Source organism: Puntigrus tetrazona, chromosome 25 (assembly GCF_018831695.1).
Source record: "Puntigrus tetrazona isolate hp1 chromosome 25, ASM1883169v1, whole genome shotgun sequence".
In the NCBI taxonomy this organism is placed as follows: domain Eukaryota; kingdom Metazoa; phylum Chordata; class Actinopteri; order Cypriniformes; family Cyprinidae; genus Puntigrus; species Puntigrus tetrazona.
In genome coordinates this window covers 12887212-12899806 of record NC_056723.1, presented here as the reverse complement: position 1 = coordinate 12899806, position 12595 = coordinate 12887212, and the positions used below count along the sequence as shown (strand labels likewise).

The 12595-nt window shown below is 41.6% G+C and overlaps 1 protein-coding gene across 5 annotated transcripts in view; it reads right to left on the bottom strand.

Annotated features, from left to right (window-relative positions):
- The window catches only part of cpne8 (copine VIII), a 34358-nt gene extending 22088 nt beyond the window's left edge, over positions 1–12270 (bottom strand). The window contains exons 1-4 of one of the 5 annotated variants that reach the window (XR_006248090.1): positions 11958–12259; positions 7844–7884; positions 2302–2348; positions 2098–2201 (exon numbers count right to left, since the gene is read on the bottom strand). Coding sequence is in view for 4 of the 5 variants with exons in the window: in XM_043228124.1 (XP_043084059.1) it covers positions 2098–2201; positions 2302–2348; positions 7844–7884; positions 11958–12064 (299 nt within the window). In the remaining variant the exon portion in view is untranslated. Of the gene's footprint in view, positions 1–2097; positions 2202–2301; positions 2349–7843; positions 7885–11957 lie in introns of all 5 variants that reach the window. The other 4 variants (XM_043228124.1, XM_043228122.1, XM_043228123.1 and 1 more) reach the window with 4 other exon arrangements.
- Between the last annotated feature and the right edge of the window lie 325 nt (positions 12271–12595).

The window sequence follows — 12595 nt, the reverse complement described above, 5'->3', positions numbered from 1 at the left end:
GGAAACATGGAACTGGTTTTCAGCGTTATCTGTAACTACTACATGTTGGCATACTGTAGTTATTCAGAACTGTTTTACATTTCCGTAAAATCATACAATCCACTTACACCCTACTGTGGGATAGTTTCAGGGATGGTATTAGGGTGGACCTTAATGCTAATGTGTATATTTTGAATAGGTGATTTGGATTAATGTATGTTTGAAAAACTATAAAGGACAAACGAATGACATGGACAGACATGCTATTGGCAGACTGCCCCACTGTATTTAACTGTTAAGGCTGGCTTTGTGAAATAGGACGGAAGAAAGTATTTTACCACCTTTAAAAAAGGCGCGCTTTACCTTTAAGGCATTACTTCTTGTTTTCTGTGCAGCTTTCACTCTAGGAGCTAAAATATGTCGGCGCCTCTGTTTTCTTGTGACATTCTGAACGAGCGCGAGCCTGTTGTTCACCGGCAGCTTAAATGAAACCTCGGTGGGTGGCGACAACCTACATGTTTGAGGAAAAATCTGTCGTGTTGGGATACATGTTATTTTCCTCTCAGCATGAATCTACACTCTTGGCCGTCTCTCTCTCTCTCTTTGTCTGTCTGTCTCTTTCTTCCTCCCGCTGTGCAAAATGAGCAGCGTCAGCACATGTGCAGATATTTCCAGCCACCGCAGGAGAGACCACTAAGATCAAGACACGCTTTTACCTGACCGAACATTCGTGTTCAGATCTCAGTATACTACACGTTTTGCTTCGCTTGTGTTGCATGCGTGTGGCTATAAGCCAACAATCTACCACAAAACACACAGGGGTTTGGTTTTTCGGCTTGTGCTGGCTCTTGCCTTGGATTATTTATGCTCAGTACATTGAGAAATGTGTGTGTCACCAACAAATTTATAAATTATGGATACGCGTGTGTCAATTATTATTCAATTTTCTCACTGTGGGTAGGTTGCAGGGTGCTGCTACTGTATGCGGCTGCTACGGTGTTCTCAGGGGGTTGGTGTTTTGCCGTGGGGTTGCTAGTGAGCTTTAGGGGTCCCACTTCATATTGTGTACTTACGTAGTAACTAGGTGTCTGAATAGTTTGTGACTACAGTGTAAGTAGACATTGGACATACTATGTACCAATGTGTACTTACGCTGTGGTTATATACTACGTACACATCTTGTTACTATGTAAGTACACAGGTATTAGGGGTAAAAAATAAATAAATGTTACATGGCCATGTTAAACAGCATTTATTACACAGAGCCATAGTTCACTGCTACACAATATCACGTTCATTATCGCAAATTTATCACACAATATTTCCTAGCTTGTCCGTGAACTCTGGCTATGTGTATTAAATGCCTCTCCATTCGAAAGCAGGTGATGGTGATTTAGAATTTATATATGTGTATATATTCATTTATATACACACAGCTCTGGATCTCAGAGAAACACAAAATAAGAAGGGACCAGGTGTAAAGCTGACAGGTACACACACTCACAGATGGATTTGACATATCCATCAAAATGTCATATCCTCAATACGATAATACCAAGAGAGGGAGATGATGACATGAGCAACCGACACACACACACACACACACCACTGATTTTCTATTCAGCCTATGTTAATAAGCACTCGTGTATAATGTGCATCATGTGCCCCTAGATGATTTGCAGTGGTACGTATGGAGCGGGCCGCTCTAATGGAGGATTGGCAGTATGTGTTTGACTGTGCGTGTGTGTGTGTGTGTGTGCGTGTGCGATGTAGGTGAATAATGCATAAATGTAATTTCTGGGATACTGCTGTATAAAATGTGCTTCACTGAGCGGAAACAAGCCAAAACCCTGCAGGCTGTGTGTGTGTGTGTGTGTGTGTGTGTGTGCGACAGAGTATGTGTGAAATCATACAAAACTGCATTAAAAGGTCTCCCATGTTCATTGGGAAAACAGCTCCTCTGTATGTCGTCTCTGCATGTCCAATTCTTTACGGTCAACATAGAGATCATTAAATATTCAAATCTGCGTTATCTTGCTTTTTTAGTTATTGACACACAAAAACACGATTCAAAACATGATAATGAACTCATACATACACAACTCATATTGTACTTACAGATCGAAGCGTAAATTTTGTCTCTCTTCGAAGAAGTAATCGAGGATGAATTTGTGCACAAAGTCAGGATTCAGCGTGTTATCGATGACTTCTGTCCTGCCAAACTAATCAGTAAAGGGCACAAAAGGCATATTACCAGCATGAACAAAAGCAATGCAAGTTAAAAATACAGATCTAAAAACGCAAATTCAGGAAATACTATACCTCTCTCCACTCCCTGTTCGCCACAGTCTGAGTGTACAGTACACAAACTATACGGAAAAGAATATAAAATATGCATGAAAAACGCCTTGAGACATGAAACGCCACCTTGCTGGAAAGAAGAGTGAAAATATAGCAGCCTCGGTTTGTTAATTCAGCAAATTAAGAAATCAAATATGCACAAAAGGCAAAGAGAGATGAGCGCAGCTCTTGAGGATACAATTATTGACTCATTTGTCTCGCATGCGGAGAGAAGAGTGTCTTTAACACACACACACACACACACACACACACATACACATGCTCAGAAGTCTCGCCAATTCATATCACAAGCAACGGCAGGCGGCTGAAATAATTCTGTTTCTGAACATCTGTTTGGCTGCCCGGGGGCCTCTAAACATGAGCCAATACCTGCCATCAGACTGTGTCTAAAAATATGCCTAATTAAAAAAAAAAGGCTATAATCGCCCGGCAAAGCGTGCTTAATCTCCACCTTTATATCGGTGTGTGGACCCCAGAGCCTGTAGAGTTTACAGTGTGTGACTTTTATGACCACCTGTACTCATACAGTATCTGTCCTGGGAGACGAATGTGCGTGTGTGTGTGTGTGTGTGTGTGTAAGAGAAACAGAGAGAGAGAGATAGAGAAATCTGCCTCAGCTGTCTGCATGCGCTGAAAAACTCTTTTAGCTTTCATTCTGTCAGCTGGGTGTGTAGACGCATATGGTGACCTGGACACTTTCCAAAAATACACCTACATAATAACATACAGTACACAACTATATACCGATATGGTTTGTTGTCAAAGAAATTAGGAGTGGGGCTCAACCAGTCTCTAGATCATAACCGAGCAAACTGGCCAAAGGCAAAACTTTTCTTATACTAAATTTACAAACCGGGTAAACACTTTTATATTGAAGCAAAAAAACCAAAACATGCTTATTTTCCCCCTTAAAGGCGTAGCTCACCCCAAAAATAATAAGTAATGTTTATTTGCTTATCTCCAGGGCATCCAGGATGCACTTCGGTGACTTTGTTTCTTCAGTAGAACACAAAGATGTTTAACTCAAGACATTGCAGTCTGTTAGTCGTAGTCAATGGCTACCAAACGTTCCAAAGCTTCGAGAGACCAAAAAAAACATGCACGGTCAACACCAAATTAAACCTCGCGGCTCGTGATTACACATTTAGATCTTAAGACATGAAACGATCGTTCTGAGCAAGAAACCGAACGATATTTATATAACTGGTTACCTCTGATGCACCATGACATTCACAACATCCGGCGCGTGACACGTAACACACTCTGACACATAGAATATATACATAGATGCCACATCAGTGGCTGTTTATACGTATATATTTATGTGCCAAAGCACGTTATGTCATCACGCGACGGATGTTGTGAATGTGTTTAGGACAGTCAGACACTGTGGAGGTAAAAAAAACGATAAAAATCCTGTTCGTTTCTTGCTTTGCGTCTAAAGAACTCAATGTATAGTTACGAGCCACGGGGTGCGATTTGGTTTCGTTTGACTCTCAAAGCTTTGGAACATTGACTGACGGACTGCAACTTTTTGAGTTAAACATCTTTCTTTGCGTTGTATTGAAGTAACAAAGTCACCTACATCTAGGATGCCCTGGGGGTAAGCGGAAAAACATCACATTTTAATTTCTGGGTGAACTATCCCTTTAAAAAATCCCTTTCTCCCTGTACTTTTTTCTTAGAATTGTGTGATATAAACACGATCAAACTTAAAAGTAATAATCGCATGATAACCTTCAATTCTGACTTCATCGTGTTGGACGCTTGAGTTTACTCGCTTTATTTGCGCGTGAAATTCCCTTCACAAAACTTTTTCGTCTTCATTTCCTAATCACGTGACCGCTAGAGCGGCTCCTGATTGGTTAACGCAGCACAGGTTTTCGCCAAAGGTCAGATTGTTCAACACAAATGCCTGAAACGCTCGATTTGAAACCTCATTCGCACTTTAGGATGTCTAATCACGTCTTTGCGTTGACTTAACATGTAAATCTCTTTCGCATCTGGTGTTAACGCAACTGGTGTGAACGCAAATTGATCGCAACTGACTCTCTAAGAATTGCAAGTTTACATCTCTTCATGCCATGCATTTGAGAGCTGCGAAGTCTGAATTGAGATATATAAACTCTTATTGTTTGGTTTAGTTTAGTTTTTCGATGCCGCGGGAACGTTTTGGTGCATTCTCTTTTGCAGAACTGCTTTAGTTCAACCACACTGTAAGGTTTTCGAACGCTAAATGCCCTCTTAACGCAGCTAACAAAATTTATATACGCATTTACGTACAAGATAAAAGAAAGAGCATGCTGTCTGAGTGGAGGGCTTTGAGTTCAGAATAAATCGAATCGAATAAATCGAGAGCGAATTCGAGGTGGTGAAAGGATGCTGGCTGAAGGTTCGATGTACCTCAGGCGACAAAATGTTCTCCCAAAAGGTATGAGAGTCATTTATGTGCCTTGTGGCATAATTCAGATGAGTCTTCTGGGTTTTCCAAGTCTCATGACCAATTCGTACATATCTTACGTGGTGGCTAATTCGTACAACTTCTCTCAAATCATATGATTTTGTACCAGTGAGGGCGTACGAATTAGCTACTTCGAAAAATATGTATTAACTGAAGTGAGATCAGGCTGGGTTTTTGATTGTTGTGATCTTTTTCTGCCATCTTTCCGATAGTGGAGTCGTGTATGGATACATCGGATTTGTCCTTGGTTCTTGTGGGACTTCCTGGATGAGTCGGTGCTGTGCTCTTCAACAAATTTTGGAAGAACAGCCACAGCTGGGAAGGTTCACTGCTGTGCAGAGTTTCTTTCTCTTTTTTTGACATTTAAACCTAATGGCTCCAACCATGGATCGCTGGAGTTTGGGTATAGTGCCTTACTGGTTGAGACGTTTTAACCAGCTTCATGCTGCTGAAAGATTTCCATAAACCCGCTGGGGTCGACATATGCGGGTATGTGTTTTGTGGCATCTTCTCCTGATGTATTTCATCTAAAAATCATTATTAATGCAGCAAAAGCATTTGCAAATATGCATTAGATAACTTAAAAACCACTAAATGGTAGTGTATACACATTGTTCGATTTAATTTGACAGGTTTGTAGAAAATGTTCTTGTAGATTTTTCAAGACAAAGGTTGTTTCCAGTGAGTGAATGAATGATTTCACACAAGCCCCGGCTCTTCGCAAGATTCCAAGGCCTTCGTCCTCCTCCTCCTCCTCATCATAAGCAGTGCTGCAGGACGATTCTTCTTATATGGAGCGGCACATGTGCTGAGTCTGAGCTGTGCTGACGTGATGGGGCCAGTCACGCAGTGCTAGAACTCCTCCCTACATTCACCGGCCAAAAGACGCTGGAATCAGGGACTCCAGACGGCTAAATATAGACTCTTCGCTCACTGCCTGTGTGTGGCGGCCACAGCGCTTGATCATATTATAGTCTATATATTTGGTGTTTAGGGGAAGAATCGTTTCTTGCTGCACTGACGCACTAATTCAAGTCTACATGCATATTTGTGTTCCGTAACAATATATCCCATTTACAGTTCAGGTTAAATCTAATATCTCCGTTTGCTCTTGTGTATGCGATTACGTGTTTGCTGAGCATTAATGATAACAAAAATCAAAGAATACCTTGGTTTCAGAATTCGAAATGCTTGAGAAACGTGAGGCTAAACACGTAACGCTCTATCGTGTTCGAAAATAACTTACAATAAGATTAGCGTACGTTTTCGGGTAGTATTAGGTGCGTAATAAAAACAAACATAGCTTTTACAAGTCTTTAAAAGGGAATAACGGTTAGGTCTTCAAGCTATGCATAACCAGTTTAAGCTGTTTTAACTTGCAGCTGGTTTTCACTTATATGAATGAGACCAGCTCAGAGCCATAAACAGATATATTCACGTGTCTTGTTTGACACGCCCCAAGAAAGGGAGGGGCGGAGTAAACAGTAGCTCATTATCATTTAAGGAAACGTTTCCTCAAATGGGGTCGCTGCGAACAGTTTTTGAAAAGGTAAAAAGGGTGTTGTTTTACATGGCCATTGAGGGAAACCAAAGTATGTTACAGACATTTCAGAAAGTCCCTATAAAAATAATACGAACTCGTGAAAACTGGGCGTCCGTTTGCTGTACCGGGTGAGCCACCGAGCGAGTTTGCTACAGCAGTTAATCTGGCTATGTCATTAAAACATTTTCATTTAAAACAGCACTAGGGTAAAAAGTTGTCCAAGAAACTGCGTGAAAATACATAGCCCTGTAATGTTTCCCAGTGATCATAATTAGTGTAAAAAAAAGAATCCCAAATTAGCTGCTCTTTTGTTCATTTTCCTGATGTAAAAATAGGTGCCTCCGCTGGTAAATTCTATGGGTATAGCTTCCGGTCTCATCCGTGTCCGGCTATTTTTAGCTGTACAAAACAGTTCGTTTTGCTTCTTCATATTGAAAAATTGATGAGGTGGGATTTTTTCGGGTTTAACCCAATAGCGTAAAAACAACAGACTTGGCGGCACTCCCCGGAAAAGCATTGACAAGAGACATCCTTCGCCATCATGCTGCTCTTTCGATGATAACACGACTTATGGAATATGTGTTTTTTTCCTTCATCGGTCCTATCAGTGCCACATGGGACTGGATTACTTAAACCGCATTCAAAGCTTGTTATCCTACTCATCCAAGACTTCCATAATTGAAATAAAATCTGGGGTTCTGAAACTCTCAAGATCAGCTTTCCTGCAGAGAACGGAACCCCTGAGTAGAATGAGTACTAATTCAGACACCTGCAATCTATAAAAAAAATAAAAGAAACTTGGGTAATTGACTTTCAGAAGTCAGCAAGGTCATGACATCACGACCATGAGCAAATCGGCATAAATTTTAGTTATTTGATAAGTAATTATTCATTCTTAAAAGTCGCATGCAGGTAACGACATATAATGAGATCAGATACCTGGAAAGACAGTAGCCTACCTCCCTTTCCAAATGAAAGGAAAATATCATTTTCTTAGTAGAGAAATAATCAAAACAAAATCTTTTAGAGCATATAATGTGTGTGTGTGTGTGTCAGAAACAGTCAGTGTAATCAGCCATACAGCAGAATGAACAATGCAGGGCCTGCAGTCAAACGCATCTGTACGTTCATTAAAGCTGCGAATGCTAGCCAAACGCAACATCTGGATTGCACGATGCCGCGGCGACCCACGTGAACGCGCGACGCGTGAAGACGCGGATATCGCGTGGGAAAGAATACGCGCAAACGGCAGGGGGTTTCATGCACAATCAAGCTTTCTAATAAAACGACGCGAGAATTAACAGGCGGCCAGGTAAGATATCGCACGCTAATGACGCTCCCTGCGGCGATCGGAGCTCTGCTGATGAGCGCTAACCGCATCGTGATTTCGCTCTAGTGCCGTCGGATAGAAACCCATCTTCGCGTCCGTGTCTCGATGCCCGACAGGCTAAACGTATAGGCTTTTATAACGTGACAGGGTGTAACGACGAAATACTTACTTGGATCGGATTTTGAGAAGGTGTCTCTGTCCAAGAGGTTCCTGTGGAAGAAACAGACGTCAATGAAGACCGCTTCGGATTTCGACGTGAACTACATTTATCGCATTCGTTCGTATTTTTACGAACACCCAGCTTTTCGATGAGAATGTCTCATCTGTTAAATAGCGTCGCACTCGTTCATTTCAAGCATCGTGAACATTACGCCGTCAACTATACCCAAGACGCAACATGCATCATTGTGATTCAATACATCGCAGCGTCGTAATCGATTCGTGATTGAAACTGCGTGAGAGAGGCGAAGCGTCTCGGGGAGAGAGAGAGAGAGAGCGATATCTGGGATATTTTTCCACCTTTCCATCTTTCTAGCAGGGATCGTTTAGTAGCGTGCATCACAGAAGCACTTGTAGTTTTCAGAGATGATTTAGATTCGGTTCTTTATTAAACGGAACTGCTGGAAATCATACGGACGGACAAAAATGAATGCAATACATAAATGCAAAATAGCAACAGAATCGAGGGGGAAAATAATGTGATATCGCTCTGTCTGTGAATCGATAATATAATAAATAATAGTCAAAACATATGACACACTCTAAACTTGTATATAGCATATTACAAATCTTATGAATAATAATCTTATGCATCTTTCTTGAATTATTATAAAATGATTAAGCAAAGTCACCAATCAAAACATGATATTATATATGAATAAATCTCTCTCTCTCTCTCTCTCTCTCTCTCTCTCTATATATATATATATATATATATATATATATATAAGCACAAACACACATACCCCTTGCAGAATGCAGAAAACGTTAATCACGTAAAAAAAAAAAAAGATCATTAAGCACTGGGGAAAATTAAAAACAGAGATTATATGTACAGGTGTGCTCGTAAGTTTACATACCCCTTGCAAAAAACGAATAATTGAAACAAAATAAGAGGGATAATAAAAAATGGCATAGATTCAAGCCAGGAAAACAGTTCATAAATTTAGTTATTATTTTGAACATCTGTTATGTGAAACTGCTTATTCAGGACGGTACTAAATTAACAATAACGTCGTTTTGGTTCATTTACGTCGGCGCAAACTGTTTTTATGTACTATATGATGCAGCACGCCCCAAGCACCTTCTAGGTTATCCTCGAGTTTCTCCTCCCTACGCAGCGGATCTGAGTGCCACCTGAAAAAGTCAAAGCCGGCCATTACGACGCAGAGGTAGCCCGCAGCACAGGAACCGCTCCAGAACGAGAATCCTCATTAAACATTTACACGTTCGTCCCCCGCGAAACAGCACATTCCCATTAGAAATCCCAGCACAGCGGAGCCCTCCTCCCACTTCCACAAACAAGCCCCACCGACGCTCCCTGTGCTCCTCTGGTTTTAATTCATGTTTCATCCCGTCCCCCTCTTTCCCGGACTCGTTCCACATTCGTATTTAGATCACGGCGCCGAAAACACAGAGGAATAATTCACGAGGAACGTAATTAAAGCACGAAAGTGTGATAAAGTTTAGTGGCACCGGACGAGGACGTGTCCCTTGTGGGACGGGGAGAAAGTCATCGAGTCAAAACGATATCGCCCGTCAAAGATCACGGCGCCGAAACAGCGGATGGACTGACGTTATGAGAGCATCGAAAATCAAACTGATGAAATAAATCAAAACTGATTTTAAAAAATTTAAAATCATAAACCATAGAAAATACAGTAACCGTGGTAATTAAAAAAATAATCATAATTGAAACTATTTTTATAAAGGATGTAAGTTGATTTCCAACACATTGCAAAGCAAACAAAAATGCACCGCTTTTACTATATAATATGTAAAATTCCATATATTTCTTATTATTTTCAGGTTTTTGCAGCATTTGCGCGCTGTTTGACATTTCTCATGTCTATTAACTGGGTTTGAGTTAGACGCACAGCAGTCCCGCCTAATTCGTTCTTAATGAATAAACGCAGGGTTTCTGCTGAAAATCTTTTCGATTCTAATACGGCTTGCGGCTAATCGCATTTCTGATTTCGACTGCCAGGCGAGGCCGTCCTGTCGTTGTTTTTAAAGGGCAGAGAAAGCCTATTCTGTCCTTCGCCTCTTTCTCCGGTGGTGTGTATCGACACGGCCTCCGACACAGAGGGTCCCGCTTCAATACGCTCAGACGAAACAGTCAATCAGTCGATACGAGCGCTCTCTGCTGTCAAAAGCCTCGCCGCAGAACCCAGGATTGGCTTTTGTTTTCACCTTCACGACTACCGAGGCTTGATTTAGGCATTTTACAAAGGCCCGACTCAAGTAATTTTGCGTGATAAATCTAGGATGTAAAACAATGCCATACACTTTAAAAAAAGACGCTTTTCATGTACAATAATGTAAAAATACTGTGGCATTTCGTATCTACTGTACTGAAATAAATTTTATTATTGTTAAACGTATGTTCTAAATAAATTTAGAAACATTTTATTTTTTGTTAAATAAAGGGATTTTTTTTTTACAGTAGTGGTAGCAGTAGCCTATCACGTACATTATTCTAAATAACAGTAATATATTTCTGGCACAACGGCTAAACCGAACTTTTATTTTGTATTTATATCCTCATTAAGACGAGCGCGTCCCCGCCATTGATTCATTCGCACCGAGTCTCGCAGAACATGCAGGATTCGAATCGATTTTTGCGGCTGAATATTTACAGATATTAGTCCATATAGCAAACTGTAGGCTACATTCAGGTTTTAAAGTTAAAGCCGCGTTTTCTGCATCGCGGAAATCATGGTACCACACTTTGGGTTGACCGGATACCGTACTTGAAAAAAAAATCGGTTCCGGTTTTTTTTAGTACCGAGTCTTTTGACAAAACAAATAAGAATGTATTAAGAATAACAAAAACCGTTTTTTTTGCAACAACTGATTTTCAGCGTATTGTTAAACATCGAATGACTGTAAAATTGCGGGGTGAAATGAATACAAAAGGCAATCTTGAAACGCTAATAAATATTAAACGGCTTATAATAGTTGTTGAAAATATATCATTTAAAATGCACATCCTTGCATTAGGAGTATAAAGAAAGTCTGAAATATCGCCACTGCGTTTTACATGAAATCTGCCAAACACAGCTGGGGGTTTTATGACCTTTCACGCGAATGCACGCGAAAACATATTGAATCAAATCAGCGCTTGACAAAAGTCGCGCGTGACTAATAATAAATCGTAAGGTGCGGAATGCGGTTCTGGATGTGATTTTTGGTTTCGTCTCATACATTCCCGGCAGACCGCTGCTCTCTCGGCGCTTATCTCAGGTGTGAATGGAGATGCGTTTTAATAATGAGCAGTGAATAGACCGAATTGCTACAGTTGTTCGGGAGCTTTTACATATCAATGCGTGTCCATTGTGAGCTTCGGACAAAGCGTCTGATTTGAATTCTGAGGTCAAAATGAAGTTGAATCGATAAACTCGGATGCAACTTTGTGCAATACTGAAGAACTGTCTGATGGAATGCATCATAAATCCGTTGCATATTGCATTCTGTAACGTGTAGATTGGATCCTCGTTGCATTGGGCGATGCGTTCAACATCCACCTTACACCCAGCTGCGTTATTGTACATGACAACCACATCGTAACTAGTCGATAATACACTGTAAAGCACAAAAAGATGCGTAACCCACGGATAAGACCCCACGTCGAGTGCCTCCATGCATTTTGATGCAGCATGCAATATGAATACAATCATGCTGAAAAATAAGAAGTTCTAATAGGCATTAGGCAATATAGAGAGAGAGAGCGAGTCTATATAGACTTCGTGAAAGGTGAAAACGTTTAATCTATTGCATAGCCTATCATAAATCACTCAAACGAGCCTTCATGACTGACGCACGACTGACATGACATTTGTTTTAAGATCAGCGCGAGATGCTTGTTTTGCAATCAAACGCCGCACGCATCAAATTATGAATCAAACACCCCAGAGACGCGGAGCCTCGCAAGAAACACGAGCAAGAACGGACATTTAAATAAAAAAAGTAATTTCGAAAATCGTGGAAAACGCTGATGCAGCCCCGCGCTCGGACCTGCACGCGCTGAGCGTTTGCCATCACCACGGAAGCGCGCCGCTCACCTGCACGACACGGTGATCTCAACTTTGGTGGCGGGAATCACCGCCGCGAGCGGCTCGAAATCCGCGAGGCTCGCCATGTTCACCAGACCGCTCATCACCGTAGACATGCTGCCGCCGCCGCCGGAGGAGCGCTGCCGCGTCGCTCGCCCCGTGGATCTGGAGCGCGTGTGTGCGCCCGTGCGCGCGTGTGTGTGGAGTCACAACGCTTCGCGCGCGACGTCACGGGCGCGCGAGGGATCCAGAATTCCTGCGCGTCGGTGAGCGCCTAGGTGCGTGACAGCGAGACGCGTGAGCCCTCGCGCAGATACAAACAAGCGTGTTTGGGTTACGCTTCGTTTTACGGCGTCCTTCCTGTACTTGCTATTTAAACGACCCCCTAATTCTAACCATGCGCGTAGTTCATTGATATTACTAAGTACTTACCTAAAATTAAGCCGTAAAATGAAGCGTAACCCGTGTTTGCGTTGAAAGCGGGAACTCGCAGAACGCTGCCCGCGCACAAATGATCATGTATCGGTTTATTTTATTTACATCGGGCTAAAAACGTCTACATCTAGAACAGGTCACGGTGATGTCTAACAGTGTACCGAAACACACCAGTGTCTTGAGATGCACACTAAGCACGTTTCTAAAAAATG